Source organism: Cryptomeria japonica, chromosome 10, assembly GCF_030272615.1.
Source record: "Cryptomeria japonica chromosome 10, Sugi_1.0, whole genome shotgun sequence".
Lineage (NCBI taxonomy): Eukaryota > Viridiplantae > Streptophyta > Pinopsida > Cupressales > Cupressaceae > Cryptomeria > Cryptomeria japonica.
Window position 1 is genome coordinate 878,069,148 of NC_081414.1, and position 19,428 is coordinate 878,088,575.

The 19,428-nt window shown below is 35.9% G+C and overlaps 1 protein-coding gene across 4 annotated transcripts in view; it reads right to left on the minus strand.

Annotated features, from left to right (window-relative positions):
• LOC131028986 (uncharacterized) overlaps nucleotides 1-19,428 on the minus strand; it is a 141,156-nt gene that overhangs the window by 65,872 nt on the left and 55,856 nt on the right. For all 4 annotated transcript variants that reach the window (XM_057959361.2, XM_057959360.2, XM_057959358.2 and 1 more), the window contains exon 6: nucleotides 358-473. In XM_057959361.2, coding sequence (XP_057815344.2) covers nucleotides 358-473 — 116 coding nt within the window. The remainder of the gene's footprint in view (nucleotides 1-357; nucleotides 474-19,428) is intronic.

Consider the following 19,428-nt stretch of genomic DNA (forward strand, 5'->3'; position numbering starts at 1 on the left):
AATAAGCTCTTATAACTTTAAAAGTTAAACAAGCAAAGGGAAAATTATTGTAATTTAGCAATTAGAAAAATTGTCTTTATCTACTGCTTTGCAGATAGATTCAATGAAGATTTCATTCCATTATTTGGGGCATCCTCAATTGTGTACAGTGTCAAGTAGGATTTGGATATGTGAGATGAGGATATCACTTCCAATCTGAAGAAAATGAGCTCAATAACTTTCAAATTGAACTAGTAGATGAATGAGGAACTACAAAAATGTGCATGCTTGAACTGTTGATATTGTGTTCCAAACCAATCAATTTAACATAATATTTACATTGTTTCCTGCAAAATGTACAAAAGTCCTGCATTATACCTAAAGTCTGTAGATGGATCAGGACCTTGCCAGCCCATTTCCTTCCACTGATCTGATATAAGACCAGCCAGTTCACGATCTGGAAAGACTGCATGCCAAAGAGCCTTGAGAGATTCCTAAAAATACAGTTGTTGAGAAGTTAATGGAAAGAACAAAACACCTTAGAATTTACATTACATTGATATGGAAAGGAAAAAAACACCTTAAGATTCATATTATAGTGATATGGAATGGTGTAAGGTCAAAAAGAAACTAATTTAGACATTAAAATGAAGGAAAACAACTGTGAGAAAATACAAATTAAAAAAACAGCATGTCAATCTTCTGTTAAAAAACAACATGTAACACTCAAAAAATTTCTTTTAAAAATGAAATGATATGACAAACATAAAGTTGAACCCATGTTCTTTTCAGATTTAAATTGTTAGAAAAGGATGCACATTAACTTTTTATCAGTTCAAAGAGCCATGTCTCTACGTATATTAACTTTAAGTATCTAAACCAGAGATTCAAGAATTCACAGGATCAGAACACATACGCTCCTTGCTCAGCAAAGAGCCATGCTGGAGAACCAAAAGAGTAAAGTTAAAATGATTCATGATTTGTAAAATAAAGTAGTTTCATTCAAACTTACAAATTTGTTGACCTCAAACCATTTTAATCTGGTCACTAGATTACAGGCAAAAACTGTCAACTGTTATTGTGCACATAAATCAGCATATAAGGCACACAAATTCCTGTCATGAATCATGAAACCAAAATTCAAACTTGTTGACAAGGTGATGCAGCAGCACGTAATGCCCTTAAAACCTGATGAACATCTTTTCCAGTGGACAGATATGAAATAAGGAAATCATAGGTCTTAATCTGTTAAAGGGCTGCTGCCATCTTATTTGGCCAAACCCCTTTGAAAATTTAAAGAAGTCTATGGCACCTTTCTATGGTGCAATTCCTTTAATATAATATTTTTAATATATTTTGGCGCTGGAAAAATATTGCTGTCACATGAGGTGACGGAAATCGCAGCCAACAATTATATGATTCTAATAATTAAATAAAATAACATTACTAAAGTTATGCCTATTGGTGGAAAAGGATATATAAAGAAGACCAAGCAAAGGAAGGAGAACGACATTAATTGATCAATACACATGATTTTATTATTTCCCTTGTGGAATATGAACCAAGGATTTACCAACCTGAGGACGAAAACCCTCTAGGCCTGAAAATTAAAGAATGAAAACTACTTAATTTCTTTCTATATCTGAGTTAGTGAACAAAAACCCCTAGCTTAGGCAAACTTTAGAAATACTTCAAAGGCATTTAAAAGAGAGATCACTACAGAGTGGAGGAGAATTACAGCAGAGAAAAGGATAAGTTCAATATTTTCCAAGATACATTACAAGCTTTAAATCTGAATTATATAATAATTGTTAAAGCTACAAATTCTATATTAAATTTATACCTATAATTAATTATGCAACTATTATTATGAGTTAGGGTTTATTATGCATAAAGAAAACAAGGAAAATTTAGAAGGGAATTTGGTGAAACAGATATAGTCTTAGGCATGCAACGGTTGTACTCACTAGGAGAATTCAAAACTATCAAACTATCTAGTTAAAATTCAAAGCGGATGAAAAAGAGATGATACTCCAAGGCACTTCAAATGGAGCCCTAAGCATGGCTTAAATGAAAAGAATTAAGATGTGTCATGGATAGACCAAACCACTCCAAAAATGGAGATAATCAAGGATTCCCTCCAAGGTAGGATACTCCACTGTGATCAACAAAAAGGAACCTTTAGGCAGAATCATCATTCTAGCATGGTTGTTTCAAATTCTTAAAGCTACAAATTCTATATTAAATTTATACCTATAATGAATTATGAAACTATTATTATGAGTTAGGGTTTATTATGCATAAAGAAAACAAGGAAAAATTAGAAGGGAATTTGGTGAAACAGATATAGTCTTAGGCATGCAATGGTTGTACTCACTAGGAGAATTCAAAACTATCAAACTATCTAGTTCAAATTCAAAGTGGATGATAAAGAGATGATACTCCAAGGCACTTCAAATGGAGCCCCAAGCATGGCTTAAATGAAAAGAATAGAGATGTGTGTTTGGAAAGACCAAACCACTCCAAAAATGGAGATAATCAAGGATTCCCTCCAAGGTAGGATACTCCACTGTGATAATGTTTGGTCCAATTTGAATATGAGCATAGTAGCACACCAAAAATGGCTACCATATTAGGCATCAACAAAAAGGAACCTTTAGGTAGAATCATCATTATAGCATGGTTGTTTCAGAATTTGGAGCCATAGAGGAAGTTGAAGAGGCATTTGGGAATGATGCAAGGTTTCCAACACAACATTTCTTTATTTCTGAGCAAGGAAACGCAAAATGACAGCCATATCAAAATATTTCAGTTGACGGTATTGTCTTCGGGTAGTTTAATAAATTAATACCAACAGATATGAAGGAGACTTTTTGGTCGAGTAAGTTGAGTAAGTGGTGGTACATGAAAAGTGCATTTTCAGCAATGTCAGTGGTTAAGTTTGGGGTAATATGTGACTACTGTAATCACCTATCTGCACTCATACAGACTGTTTTAAACCAAGTTCTAGAGAGGACATCATCGTGTCTCATGATCAGCAAATGCATAGGTGAACTTCATAACAAAATTTTGGAAGAGGCATTTGCTCAAGATGTTGAAGCTTACACATATGATGATAAGGTCATGAGGAAGCCAGGATTAGTGAATATAATTGTTGGCAGTGCACAAGATCAATGAGCATGGATCCATGTTATACCATCTTGGCATGAAGTGGATAGAGTTTCCGGAGCTGTCATTGCTTCAGGACAAGCAATCTTCGGAATGGCAAACTATAATGCCCCTAACTTCAAGGACAGCTACAAATTAAGGAAATCATAGGTTTTAATTTGTTGAAAGAATGGGCCACTCCCATCTTATTTGGCCAAACCCTTTTGAAAAATTAAAGAAAGTCTATGGCACCTTTCCATGGTGCAATTCCATTAATATGGTATTTTTAATATATGTTGGAGGTTAGAAAATATTGCTGCTGTGTGAGGTGAAGGAAATAGCGGCCAACAATTATTATTATAATAATTAAATAAAATAACATTATTAAAATTTAATTTTATTAATAGTGAAGGGTTATGCCTATTGTGGAAAAGGATATATAAAGAAGACCAAGCAAAGGAGAAAAACATCAATTACTCAAGACATTATTTTATTATTTCTCTTGTGGAATATGAACCAAGGATTAACCAACCTGAGGACGAAACCCCTCTAGGCCTGAAATTAAAGGACAAAAACCTCTAAATTTCTATTTCTGAGTTAGGTGATTAACTTAGTGAAAATTTAGAACTACTTCAAAGGCATTTAAAAGAGAGAGATCATTGTAGATTGGTGGAGAATCGCAGCAGAGATAAAAGGATAAGTTCTATATTTCCAAGATATAGTACAAGCTTTAAATCTGAATTATATTATAATTGTTAAAACTACAAGTTCTATGTTAAAATCATACTTGTAATTAATTATGCAACTATTATTATGAATTAGGATTTATTATGCTTAAAGAAAACAAGGAAAACTTAGAAGGGGCCACTATAGAGCAGGAAACCTAAAAATCCCAAAAAAAGTCTTTTGAATTTTGTTTCGTTGTAGGTTATTTGTCTTTGAGGTTATTTTATGAATTGTTTCAAGAAGATTTTAATTTGTCAAATGCTTGACCTCCATGTCTAAGATCAAAAGCAAGAAGGATGTCTAATATTAGCTTATAGCCTTATGGAGCTATCACATCACATGAAGGGGTTCATTATACATCATTTAATTAATTATTCCTCAAGAGGTTTACCAGTTCATCCCCTCCTATGCCCAAATCCAAGTACCTGAAGATGGGGGGAAATGTCTAAGATCTTATGGAGTCAAGATCCAGATTTAACCCCTCAATAGAGTACCTGCAAAACACACACATGCAAAACTAAAGGAAACTAAACCAACATGCAATCAACAAGAAACTTTTAACTCTATTGTACTCCTATCACCAAGACTTCATGCTTAAAATTTTGAATGCTCTAAGAAAGCACCGGCACAAAGAGTCGTGGTGAATGGAGATTTGAGATGCAAAGAAATGAAAGATGTGAGAGTCAATGGGATGATGAACTAAAAATGCAAGAAAATTATTTGATATTCGAATCATAGACTGATTTTCTAGATTGCTAGATAACCTCAAATGAGAGAGGGGGCTGGGTTTTTATAGATATCCTCAAGGTGAATCCAAGCTGTAGGGTGAATGTGGGATAAAATATTGGTTTGGAGGTGTAAGTGTTTATCCCATATTCATTAGGTGGATGAAATGGGTAAGAGTGGAAAATGATAAATAGAGGATGTAGTTGATATGTAGGAGGTTTGAAAAATGGTTTTAATAATATAATATATTAATGGATATTAATGAATTAATAATATACTATGACTGTTATGATATAATGAGAAATAATGAAATAGTGAATATTGATGAATGAATATTATAATGTAACGAAGAATAATAATATATAATATATTATGAATAATGGATAATAAGAATGTTATGTAATAAGGATCCACCTGATAATGGGAAAAATTAAGTTTAATTACGAGGACATTTTAATGAAAAATTTTATGTGTCTACAATACCTTATGATGGACATTTTATGACCACAGCAACACAGAATAAAGTGCCAAAGGACACTCTATCCTCTCTTGAGCAGGGGCCCCTCGTATGCTAAGGTTGCGAAGATCATTGAGGCGACTCCAAGGTTCCTATTGTGAACATGCGACTTTATGTTGGATATGAGCTCGTTTGGCTTGATGTATGCTGGTAATATGAAGGGGACTTACATGAGGTGAATCGATCCTTTCTCAAGAAGACTTAGACAATTTTGAACTCCAGGGAAATATGTGAATGATTTGGCAATGATAAGTGATTTGAAATGTTCCAATGAAATATGTTGAAAGTAAAAGAAAGTAAGGGTTGAGAGATTCAATTCTAATCCTAAAAGAACTTGAAAGACAATGAATGTTTAGGTGAAATCGACCACACTTTGTTTTGCCAACTTAAACAACTATGCAGAGGTGCAATCTTCAAAGGTTGTGCTAAGAATTTTCACACCATCAAGAAGAACAATGCACATTCAATGATTGAAGTTAAGCATCCACACAAAAAGGCTCAGAATGACCTTAAACTACAAGTAGAATCATCTATTTGCAAAAGGTATGAGCAAGTGATTTCACCATAAAATAATATTATCAATTTTGTTCATCTAATATCTTGAAAGCAAATCTAATCTACTAAAGGAATGGGAAAACATGCAAACTCCCAAAACAATACAAGTAATCACCAAAACTTCAATGAGTTACTTTTTATTCTGGTAGTTTCTCACAACAATTTCACAAAGTTCTCCCTTATTACAAATGAAGGGGGTGAGCCCCTTTTATAAGCCTCAAGATGACAATGAACAGCCAAGATTGAATCAGAACCAAGGGTTGAGATTATGCCACGCAGGCCCTAATTAGGGTTTGACTAATAATAGCCTTAGTGGCACGAGAAAGTGGGGCCAATGGACCAATGAGAAAACAACATGCCCATTAGGCATTCAATAACTCATTGCTTAAAATAGTGTCCTTTATTCCTCTCTTTGGTGGCAAATGCAACAAATATGGATATGACTATTTAAAGCTCGTCCACAAAGACACTTGGCGTAGTCTCGTGTTTGTACTCCATAATAGCTATGTCCCTTTCACACCTGCTAAAACTCTTTTCCCATTCGAGTGCTTCTTGGATTTTGTGCATGATGTTTGAGAATATGAAAATGTTCTCCAAATCATCCTCTAAGAAAGAATTCGCGCAAAAGAATTCTTCCAACCTATTTTCCATACTATCTACTACCATCTCCTCATTGGTCAACCTCTTTGTGAACAATGCTTCGACTGTGTTGAACTCCTTCCTAAATGTTTTTTATCACTTTCCTCAATTGAGCGAACTCTTCATTTGATTTGTCAAGTAATTCCTTCCCTATGATTATTGCACAATACCATTGAGGGAAATCATATGCCTCATTTTCCCTTATCACTTCACCATCTATCAATGCTTGCTTGGGAATTTCAATCAATGCTTCCAGACGTGGAATAGTTTTATCCTAGTAAATGTATGTATCCTCCCATGCATGATCTATACATTGTATTCTGCTAAGGATAGCCAAGATTCTTTCATACATTTGGGCTAAATCCTCAATGAACCTACATGCAGTATCATAAACATTCTTCACCCATTTCTTGGTGCCTTCGGTTGATTTTCGTCATTTCTTCAAGGCCATCAATTGATTCCTTTGGAAGAACTACAGTGGGAACAAATGCTTGATCTTCTTGCCTAACTGGATACATTAGGCGTTGCACATATCCACACAAAGATTTGTTCTCGCTTTTCAATCTTTGGTATTTTTCTTCCATTTTCTTCATGTGTTCTTTCAATGCCTGGGTGGAATCATCAAAATCTTCCATCACTTGTGCATTGGTTGCATGTCCCAGATCAATTGTTGTTAATCATATTCTTCTGGAGTAATTTCATCCTTGGCCTTGTCAGTCCTTAGTATCCTTAGTACTACTACATGTAAAACTCTGGATCCTGACTCATCCTTGGTGATTTTGGAGAATTTCATCACCTTCCTTTTCTCTACTAGCTTGTTTATTCGGCTCAAAAACTCTTCTAACTCAAGTACGGGATCAATTTCTTCCACAAGATCCTTCTTCATTCTTTCCCTTAACCATTCTGGAGCGGCTAACTATTGACCATGCACTTGTAACTGTTCCTGCTCCTATGTTATTTCATCATGGAATTCTTTATTAGGAATGGTAATTTCTAGATTTCCCAAATCTTTGACTGCTATTGTTTTGAGACATCCGTGGATATGAAGATCCATATCTGGAGGAAGTTCTTGCTCTTCATTCCTTTGCTAAGTAAATTCTCTGGAAGCATTGACACTTTGTATATCTTGTGCTTTTGGAGTCATTTGGCCTTCTTCCTGTGACTCCCTTCTTGTGTTGGATCCAATCTTTCCTCCTATAAAGAGATCAACTTCTTGCACACTTGAGGAACTGCTAGGTGATGGTCCTGTTGCCTCTGGCTTTTATCTTTTTCTATGGTGGCCTTTCATTTGGAATATCTTGCTTTATCTTTGATTGTGTATCTTGGGCAATACTCTTTTCCATATTTTACTTTTTCTTGTGAATCCCTTTCTTCTTCGGCTTCAATTTCTAATGATTCCTCTGTTATATCATCATGTGACTCCAGATCTCCCATCAAGTCATACGCCAGTTTACATTTTTTGATTCCAATTTGTTGATGTGACGATCAATCCACCTTTTTGTGAATTTTGTGACTAGCCTAGAAAATGTATCAAGATCTGCTATTTCAAGTTCAAATCAATTGGCGGCTGGATGGGCTTATTTTTCTCCTTCTCGATATTAGGGTTAACTATGTTCAAATCCTCTTCTACTTGATCTGGTATTGGATGGATTTCACATATTCTGATCATCTTCAAAGGTAATTCTGGAATACATCTTCCTTTTGATTTCATAATCATCTTTAGCATTAGCCCAATAGTCCTCAAGTTGCATCCTATGTCGATGTTTTCTACTAGCCACCATTTTTATTCTAACATAGGGGTCAAAATCTGACCTCGTTGTGTGAAATAAGAGATGGTAAAATTGTAATTCTTCCACTGACTTTTTTCCTGCTAACAATGATGGGCACACTTTGTCAGAATTTCCCATGATGATTGGGAATTTAATTCCACCCTTCTTCTTCTGGATTTTATCATAGACCATCATGTTGAATCGATGTATATGCATTATGTATATTTTTATTCTATTATCAATTGCTTTAGAGAGGAAGATTTATTCTTCCTTTATACATATCGATGGTGCCTCTTCACCAAGGGTCACCACTCTTCCAAGTTGTTCTCCAATAATTATATTATTATGCAATATAATAATTATACAATATAATTATAATTATATTATATTATCACATAATAATATAATTATATTATCTCATAATAATAGTATACTAATTATATAATATAATTATAATATAATTATATTATATTATCTCTCAATAATAATATTATCACAATAAATATAATTACATTATATTATCACAATATAATATAATATAATTATATAATCACAATATTATCACAACCTTAATGTTGACTATGTCAGCCTGAAGGAACTCGACCATAGCATCAACACTCCCTTGATTAGGCAATCAGGCCACTTACATATTTGTCTTCCTCAGGCTGGAAATGATGACCGACGCTACCAATCTTCAACACTCCCTCTCAGCTAGGGAGGATACTTCCAGCTGCACAAGACATATCACCTCATTGAGATGATCAACACAATGGCTGTAATCATGAGCAATCAGGAAGCTTATCACCTCATTGTGATATTATATCACCTCACAGCGATATCAGGTATTATGGCATATCCACGGATATCACTTCACGTGTTATCCACCATAGATATCTCCTTACGTAATATCCACCATTATGGCTTATCCATAGATATCACTTCACATGATATCCACCATTAAGGTAAATCTAAAGATATTGCTACATGGCATGTCCACGGATTTCACGTCACATGAAATCCACAATGAATACTTCTTTATGTAATATCCACCATTATGGCTTATCCATGGATATCACGTCTCATGATATCCACCATTATGGCATATCCATGGATATTACTACATGGCATGTCCACGGATTTCACGTCACATAAAATCCACCATGAATATCTCTTTATGTAATATCCACCATTATGGCTTATCCATGGATATCACGTCTCATGATATTCACCATTATGGCATATCCATAGATATTACTACTAGAGATATAAACCATTATGACATATCCATAGATATCACGTCCCATGATATCCATCATAATGGTGTGATCAATCAATATTGTAAGATCATCACCTTATGATAATGATCAGATGTACAAGTGTTCACTATTGAGAGATCGTCACCTCACAATAATGTTCATAGGGGCTCATCAAGCACTGAACAAAAATTGTCATGGAGTCACACACATGACATCTACCCTTAACCATATCAAAGGGTGTAGATGAAGGCTTTCTCTTTAAGTCTCTCTCAAAGAGAAATGCAATCACAAGAGTTTACACTTTAAAATATCTTTTTAAAAGAAGAATACATTAGTGAATAGCATACCTTTCCACCATGTCTCTAACATAGTGATACTTGCTTTCCACATGCTTTGACCTTGCATGAAATACAAGGTTGGAGTCTGCATCACTCTTGGTGTATTCCAAGCTCACCAAGTATTCATCTATCCAGGAATATCATGACCTAGAAGTCAGCATAAAGGCCTTCTAGCCTACATAAATGGGACCCCATCTCATGAATCATAGACCTTGACTGATCACTAGACAAACCATCTTGACACAATCCACTCCCTCTGAACCAATATAACCAAGATCCTCGGATATCAATAGAAGCACATCCTCTTAGTTGATCCCTCTGTCACGAAAGCATCCCCTTCTCACATGGTCCTAATCATGGAAGATATCTTGCTCTAATAATGCAATCAGGTCTGAATTGTCTCCAATGACTTCAATGATGGGGGAATCAGCCTGTTCCGTTGTTGCTGCTGAGAGTTTAGGACTTTCCTTCTTGACCTTATTCCAGATCACTTTATTCGATTCGTCTAGCAGATTCTTAGTCAAGGTACTAGACTGAGATCTAGTCCATCGTGATCCAAATTGTGTCCAGAACTAAGCGACCTCTCTCGATTCCTTCTGTAACAACTCTTCAGTTTGGACAAGCAATTCTACTACAGGATGCATTAGAGCTGAATCTGCTGTAATAGGTCTCACCATCGCAAGCACATGATTAATGTTTGCAAGAGCAGTTTCTCGTACACAAATGTACTTATCTGATTCCATAATAATAAACTGTGGATTTTATCCTCGGACTTGGCTACATCAGAGCCTCCTTAGCTGAAAAGAGTACCTACACTGTAGGTAATTCTTAGATAAAACCAAAATCCCGTGCAACTCCAAATTTAGCTACCGCACATGATAATGGCAGCCGAGAGATTAATTACAGACTCTGCACTCATACCAGTTTCAACTGCCGCATATGTAATATGTAATGTCCCGAACTAGAGCCCAACTGATATCTTCAAACTCAGAAACTCTGGTTCCTCGAGACAGTACCTTCCAATTCATCGTTGTATACTGATGAATGATTGCAGATGCTGGTAGCCAATTTCAGTTGTTCCTGCCACACTTACTATCCACAATCAAAGGTTCAGCAGAAACCTGCTATAACTAGCAGTATTTAATTCTTTGATTCATGCGTACAGTGCAGAGACAGGTCACTATGACCAGCAACAAAGATTAAGAAACTATGGTATCAACCTCCAGGTATAATCGATTCCTTCTGTAACGTATAGTCTGGGTAACACGAAGCTTATGATCTCAATCTGAGAGAGTTGCGATGATACCAAGCTCTATCGAGCGTTTACTTTGATTGATGCATAATCGATATAAATATCTTTAATAGTTTGCTCCTCGATACAATGATTCAATAGAGATGACAAGGTTCTGCTCAATGACTTGTCTGCTGGATTTGGTTTATAAGTATCATTTGATCCCCAAAGAAATGAGCGCTCCAATCTATCGTGAGTACCATGTATGAATGACACTTGTCACAGGTGTTTAGCGAACCAATCAATTGATGTTGTATGTTACGCCAATCTCGAAGACGCCCCTGTAACTTGTTATTATCCAACTCACGACATTGCAAAGATTGCAGCTCGCAGACATTCGCAGCGTTGTCGACTACAATGAAATAGAAAACATTGCCTGCATTGTCCAAATCAGTGAGTCGACAGAGATTTCCAACTTGTTCGATAGACAATGCATCGCCTCCGAGCTAGTCAAGCAAGCATTGTGGATGTCGAGCACTGGTCAAGCAAGCAGCACGACATCGCAGCCCTAAACATGCCCATGTGACATCGCGTACCAGCATTCACACATCAACACAGGTTGTGAATGTTTGTGTGCCAATCTCGGTGAGTTTGTTGGAGCTCACGCCCCCCAAGCAAACATTGACCACAATAGACTACGATGAGCCATTATGCACTGAGTTGTTTCGATATTTATATTTCAATGCGCGTGGTCAGACATTGATTCGACATTCCCACCGAGCAAGCATTGACAATCATTCTCTCCTAATCCGATTCAACATCGCAGCATAGTCTTGATTACATTGCAGAGAGGAATCGCTACTACAAACATAGCTCTGCAAACATCGGCCACATCACATTCCTGCCATTCGTCAAGCTCAATGAATAATCATACCTTTGTCGATTATTATATCACCGATAATATTTGCGCTTCCGTTAATCATTGTCCTCTTACCAACATACGATTAGATTCTTGGTATGCTTCGACGGCTTTAATGATTAATCTCCACTTTCGATTGATTATTGTTTGGACATTATTGCATAGCCCGATAGCTGGTCTTCTCTTTCCAATCGATACTACAAGCAGGAGTTTCTATATATTCTGATCGCCAATTGATAAGTTTGCGGATTCTTTGTGGATCGCTCCTCCTAAACCTTATTTACTCTTCGCTCCTCATATGAGTCAACGGTACTATTTAAGAGATGTTACAATCGATCACTGTGGTGCTCTTTCCGGAATTCTATTACCCCGTCTTATTTGACCTTAGTCTTTCTTCCGTATGGGAGGTCGATTTTCACACTATAGTTCCTCAATCAGAGTCCTTCAATGTTTATTTGCTATTAACATTTGGTATTGTCACCTTATGGAATTGCTTGGGTCGTGAATGCAAGCCACGAATATAGAATGTCTACCTCGATACAACTCTCCATCATTAGTTTAATCGTTGAGTTTGGAACTAAGTCGCTGTTGTCCTCAACTCATTTCATCGAAGTATTAGCAGATGCAGTCACTGCCTTTTATCATTCTCTCAGATTGCTCCATTAATAAATAGAACCAGTAAGATCCCTAAGACCAACAGGCTCTATTACCATGTTGAATTGATGTATATGCATTATGTATATTTTTATTCTATTATCAATTGCTTTAGAGAGGAAGATTTATTCTTCCTTTATACATATCGATGGTGCCCCTTCACTAAGGGTCACCACTCTTCCAAGTTGGTCTTCAATAATTATATTATTAATAATAATGTAATAATTATTATATTATTATGCAATATAATTATATTATCACATAATAATATAATTATATTATCTCATAATAATAGTATAATATAATTATATTATCATATAGTTATATAATTATATTATCTCTCAATAATAATATTATCACAATAAATATAATATAATTATATTATATAATCACAATATTATCGCAACCTTAATGTTGTCTATGTCAGCCTGAAGGAATCCGACCATAGCATCAACACTCCCGCATAGTCGATTAGGCGATTAGGCCACTTACATATTTGTCTTCCTCAAGCTGGAAGTGATGACCGACGCTGCCAATCTTCAACACATCAATTGCCTTGTTACCTCAAGTAGTGCCATCTTATCAGTCGGGTACCTTGGAAGCCTGAGGGATAGAAAGAGAATCCTTTAAGTCAAATGTAAGTGAACCTTGGGAACTAGATGAACCATGAGACATACTTTTTTATCAATTTCATTGCTTCTTGTGACAGCCTCATGTGAACGCCACCTTGAAGAGATCGAACAATATGCATGGTTGAGGCATCATTGGCTCTCTTGAAATTAGCAATATTGTACAGGTGCAACTGAGGATAACATTTGTAAACCTAGAATTGTCATGAACCACACCCTATGGGTTCCTTTCACATCAAACCTCTAAATCTGAACATCCTTGCTAACATGTAGACAATGTAAGAGCTCATATAAAAGGACTAGGAATGTCTCAAATTCCTCAATTGTTCATCCAAGTTGTTACTAATTAACCTTGACCAATCCACGAACTTCACTTCATCCATCACTTCTTTGATAAAGTAGAACATCCATGCCTCGAAGACGAGTGATTGTGGGCATCCCATGATTCGGCTCAACAACATCACAAGGTTGCCATAATCCTCTTTGCAATCCATTCCAACAATTTGCCTAGGCATCTTGGAATGATGAGGCTTTGACTTTTGCATCCACTTACAGTTGATGACTTTTGCACATCCATCTGCTCACGAATCATAGAGCCTCAACACCCTCTCCTTTGTTTTATATACCATGGAATGATAAGTCGGAATCCCAAATGTTTCCACAATTGCTTTTGCAATGAGATTTGCTAACAGCTTGACATCAGGAGCAACAATTTTCCTTTGCTCGAAATTGTAATATTTTGCACATTCGCCTATCAATTTTGGGCACTAGATAGTCGCAGGGAAACAAGATGCTGCCACAATTCCGCTTCAAGTCATCTTCTTAGCTAAAATTGATAGAGGATGCCCTTCATGACCAAACATCCTTCTTTTAAAATTCATCCAAATTGACAGTTCCCAGGTTGGTGTCACTGAATTCTTTTAACTTTGACAAGATCCGCGACTCTGGGAGAAATCCTTTGAGCTTGTTCTTGATTTGAGCCTGCCTTGACGTATTTGCCACCTATATTCCACCATCTAACTTCCTGCAAAACAAGATAATCAACATTAGAATTGAGTCAAGGAATTTCAAATCTATCATGAAAACAATTCCATTTTTCGCATCCCAAACTCAGAATAATCTTGATTCTCTGAGAAAAAGAACTCGCTGACTTCCAAACTCACTCTGAGTTTGTCTCTCCTTCAAAGCGTACCTATTCTTGCTTGTATCTTTCAACCTACGATGTGAGAAATGAAACTTCATGCCCCCTTAAATAGAGAATTCGACTTCTCTGTTGTCTAGTTGGTGCTAGAGTATTTTTCGCAACTCATTTAATACTTTCCAAAACATCTTTCAAGTTTCCATTCTTGAAAGGAAATCTGACTTCTCTTTTCAGTGGACCCCATATATTATATCTTATCCAAAATATTACTTAAACTTTGAATTATATGTGCCACGCCCCCCTTTTATTGAAAATATTAATTTGGGCATTCAAATATAATCTTTAATGGCACCTTTTACCTTGGGCGCATTCTAGACATAGGGAGGGACTCTTGCCTTTAAACGTTTATCCTTGGGAGAGGTGAGAATGCACCAAAGAACGCACTTGGGCATTGGATGAGGATTTGTCCTTGGGAAGAAAATTCTTGCGCATGGTGGAATTGCACTCATGAGTGCACCCAAGCCTGGGAGAAGGAATTTGTCCACACTTAACCAAATTTTGATCATTTCATGCCATTTGAGAGGTGGGCGCATTTTAGCGGGGATCAAGGAATTTTCCTTGCCTTAGTTAAAAATTTGGTGACTTGAGTCACTTTGTGAAGTTGGGCGCAATTTGGCAGTGGAGGAATTTTCTTGAATTGAAGAAGAATCCTTCTCTCCTAGTTATATGCTCTCCAGGAGACTTCCTTGGCGCACTTTGTGGGTGGAGGATTTTTCCATGCCTTGGTCAAAATTTTGCTGCCTTGGACCCTTCATTCATTCCACCGGACTTGGATCTGGATACTCTTGTTTTACTTGCAGTTAACGCTCACTTGTTGCAAAAAAAAGACTTACTATTATAGTAAGTTCATCCAAACTCAAAACTAGGCCAAATGGAAAGACAATGAAACTTACTAAAAATAGTAAGTTCATGAAAAACTTCACTGGTAGGCCCTTTGAAAGATTTTTCTTTTCCACAATCAAACTTCACTATCCTCTTGATCACGAACTCCCTCTCTCTAAGTCTACAGAACATAAACCCTAAAAGCAAACGATGCTTGATTCCAGACCTAGCACAAATTACCAATATCCATTCAAACAATAGAAACTTTGGGAACTCATTACCAGACCACCAGGAACTCAAAAGCAAACGACCAAGTGGACAAAAAAAGTAGGGGGTCCCCATTTTCAATGGGGTGATGTGTGAAAAGGTCACAACAGTACCCAATCCAAATTCGTAGCCAATTTCTTAGGGATTCTTTTTAGGTGCGTACGATCAACTATGGATTTGTCCCGCACAAATTTGCTCGAACCCATGAAAAATTTGAGACAAAAATATTGTGCAATGCACTGAACCTAGTGCATTCGCTTCTCCAATGGCTACGCCTAGCTCAAGTATTTTATGGAGCCATGCTTGAACTGGCTTCATCAACATTGCTATTGAAGGTAAGTATTATCAATATTGTTGGTGATGGACATGAACCTAGCACAACTGCAAGGGATAGGGATTTTGCTTCATCTTCTTTACCCAGAGCTCGTATGTCAATTGTGTCAAGCTATTCCCCTATTAACAAGATAGGTTGTCTGCATCGAAGCCAAGGTTGAACAAGAGATTGTCACAAGCCTCGTCTCTTGGAAGGCCTATGTCTTTTATAAGCTTCTAATAATTCCCAGAGACAAGCCCGAAGATGAGCGGAACGGAGAGTAAAAATTAAAATATGTTATGTTAATAAAATTTATTATTAATAATGAAGATTTATTTAAATAAATTATTAATATTACGTAAATTAAATAATTTTATTATTCTTTTATAATATTAAATATTATTATTTACTTTATTAATATTATATAAGGTTTATAAATATTATGATAAATAAATAAAATAGAAAATATGTATATATTTCTGATTTTTGTATGTTTTTGTATAGACGAACCCAAAATGACCCCAAACTCAAATAACAATTTGCCCGAACCCATGAACCAAACCCTTGAACCTAGACCCAAGCCCGAACTGGTAACTTAGCTTAGGAGTAAGGGCAGATGTTACATGAAAAAGGACGAATCATGAAGCTAAAGGAAAAAATTAATTGATTTTTCCAATCAACACGATTTTTCACTTGCCAAGTTGAGCACTCGAATAGGCTGAAGTTAAGTGCATGGTTATGGATTTTTTTAAATTTCCAAGAGACATTTACAGCAGCAAGGTGTTGGAAGATGAAAAGACAAGTTTGGGTGTCACATTTTTGGCTTTTCAAGTGTGTATATACCATTAAAATAGATGTCATTCCATGCGTAGAAAAATTAGTCGGAAGAGAGGAAAGTTTCAAGTTTTCACAGCAGCCAATGTAGCAGGGAAATAAGAGACAAAAATCAGATTATAGGAGGCAAAAAAAAGATTGCAAGAATCTTCTAGCAAGAGAAAGAAGACATGGAAGCTTGCAATTTCCTAGTTATTTGTATGAGAATAAATTTCTGAATTTGCTCATGTTGTAGTTGTGTAAATTTGGTTTGTGCTGAAGCCGTGAAGTTGTTGTAGAGAGGAAAACTTTGTTTATGTTAAATAGATTTTAATAATTTATGTCTAATTGTTCCCAATGATTTTTATTGAAAGAACAATACATTGAGGATTTGAAAGAAAATGAAATTTTCAAATTTGATACACTTGAGGGTTTGAGATAACAAATAAAAATTTTGAGATTTTGTCTCCTTAATGTTATTTATTTGACAAGGTAATTGATTTTGAATTCCAGAGATGCTAGATTGGGCAGTTTGATAAAACCCCTAGACTAGATCTGCATCACAACGAAGCAGAAATATGAAAAGATGGGCTGCTTCTTTCCTGGTTTGAAGAATTTTTCTTTATGGTAGCCGCAAAAAGATAGCAAGCACTTGTCCAAAGCAATCAATACCAGGAACTGCCATAGGTTTTACGAAGAATATAATGAAAGAATATATAGGATTCAATATCCAGTTGAACATCTCAAAACTGGTACATAAGCCATTGATAGATTGTGCAGAAGAAGTTTATACAAATGCCTCATATCCAAAAGAGTTCTGAAAAAGCATGCATCTACACGAGTGGAAAAGAGTCAACAAAACTGCAGAGATGATTTTTTTATTTTCCAATGTGACAAAAAACATAAAAACAATTCAAATTTTAGGGAAGACAAGCATCACCAGATTGATAAATATTGAATCCCCAACCATTAATATTGAAAACGTCATACACACGACAAACAATCCTCAGGAATTCTGTATGATTTTTTTTTGTCGTATTCATAACTAACCTCTTTACATGTGCCACTACTGCTAACTCCTAACTTCCCAAAATTCAAACTACACCACTAACTCACCCTCTCTAAGCAACATCAGAATGTGGCTATACATAAGGTATTCCCAAGTATCATTTGCATAATCTCCAACAATTAGCAGGTAAAGAAATAAATTATTCACACTTGGAAATAGTCTAGTTAGCCACAGCTGAATGTTCAAAATACCAGGAATTACTAAAATAGCCATTCAATGTTACAAACAGGGATAGCTAACCAAATCAAATTGATCACTTAATTGCAAAGCTCCAAAAATCCATGTCTTGTCCTCAGTAAAATGATAACGAAAGCTAATTCCTGTACATTTGTATTTGAAAGCATGATCATGCAATCTCCTCTATTTTAATACAATTTTAAGCATTTTTCATTTCTTACAGATAGATTATACTATTTAGTATTTACAATCACTTTACAGGAAACTAGGGGGAAGCCTTTGCACATGTATCATGTTTCAGGTACTAATAAAGCTATTTGTTGAATAGAAACCCTTGGGTACATTATACTATTTAGTATTTACAATCACTTTACAGGAAACTAGGGGGAAGCCTTTGCACATGTATCATGTTTCAGGTACTAATAAAGCTATTTGTTGAATAGAAACCCTTGGGTACAAATGGCCAGAACCCAATGAAAAGGTCATACAAATCAACTTCTTTTTCTATATTTGTCAAAGGCCAAATGCAATGCAACAGAAAAAAACTATCAAAGCAAGTATTTCAAACAGAACTGTTCAAGATGGCAAGCAGAGTGTCAAATGATTCATCATGGCAAGTCAAGAGAGCCTCGTGATAGCATTCAGCAGAACTGCATAAGAAGCTAAGCTAAGGTATCTCATAATCACATTTCTTTCCTGGATGATGGCACAATATATGGGAAGCTGGAGAGGTCTGTGTTCAAAACTTCAAACCAGTAAGATAACCTATCAACTACTACAATTTTTCCATAAACAATGACTACACAGAGCTCCATTTTAAGAAAGCAAAATAATTTCCACGACTCATTTCTAATGTTGTCCGAAGTTTCTCTCCAGTTCTCATCACATCGAGTATGGTTCTCAAGATCACACAAGTATCACCAGCTTTGTTTCCAGGAGATCTTCAGCCTTGGATGGTAGGACCCAGAAATGTAACATACAACCTCCTAGTATAGCTTCACCAGCCCAAACCAGTTCATTTGCGACATTATCTGGTCCTGAACTTTATAACCTAATTTTATTAATTGTCTAGCTGAGAATGACACTCGTCAATAGTGACATGTCTGTAAAATGGATTTCATATCTTTGGTTGAGATTTGTAAGGCTTTTGACCTCTCCTTCCTTTCACTAAACCCACTATTTTTAAATTTTATTGATATATGTTACAGTTACTTCCTTTTGCATGAAAACTTTTAGTGAACAACTCCGTGCATGCAATATATTGACCAGAGCTTTGCAGGCCCATCTGAAACCAACTTGATACAAAAAAAACTCCTCAGTATATTGGCCTTCGGGTCTTTGGCCTTGGATGGTTGGATAGGAAAATGTAACAGACAACTTCCAAGGACAGCTTCACTAGCCACTCAGCTCAGGCCAATCCATTTTAAGGGACTCCATTGTGATGAACAATTTTACTTACTCTCTAGACAAGTATGACAGTGGATCACATCCTCAAGATGGTTTTTACTTCTTATAATATGAATTGACTTTGCTAAGCCTTTATGGTGTAACTTTATTAATGTACCAACTGATTTATCCTCTTTCAGAATTCTGAAATTAAACAAAAATAAATCTAACATTACCTATCTCATGCAAAAATTTATTAAATTTCATCACATTTGTCTATAAATAGGGTTCACCA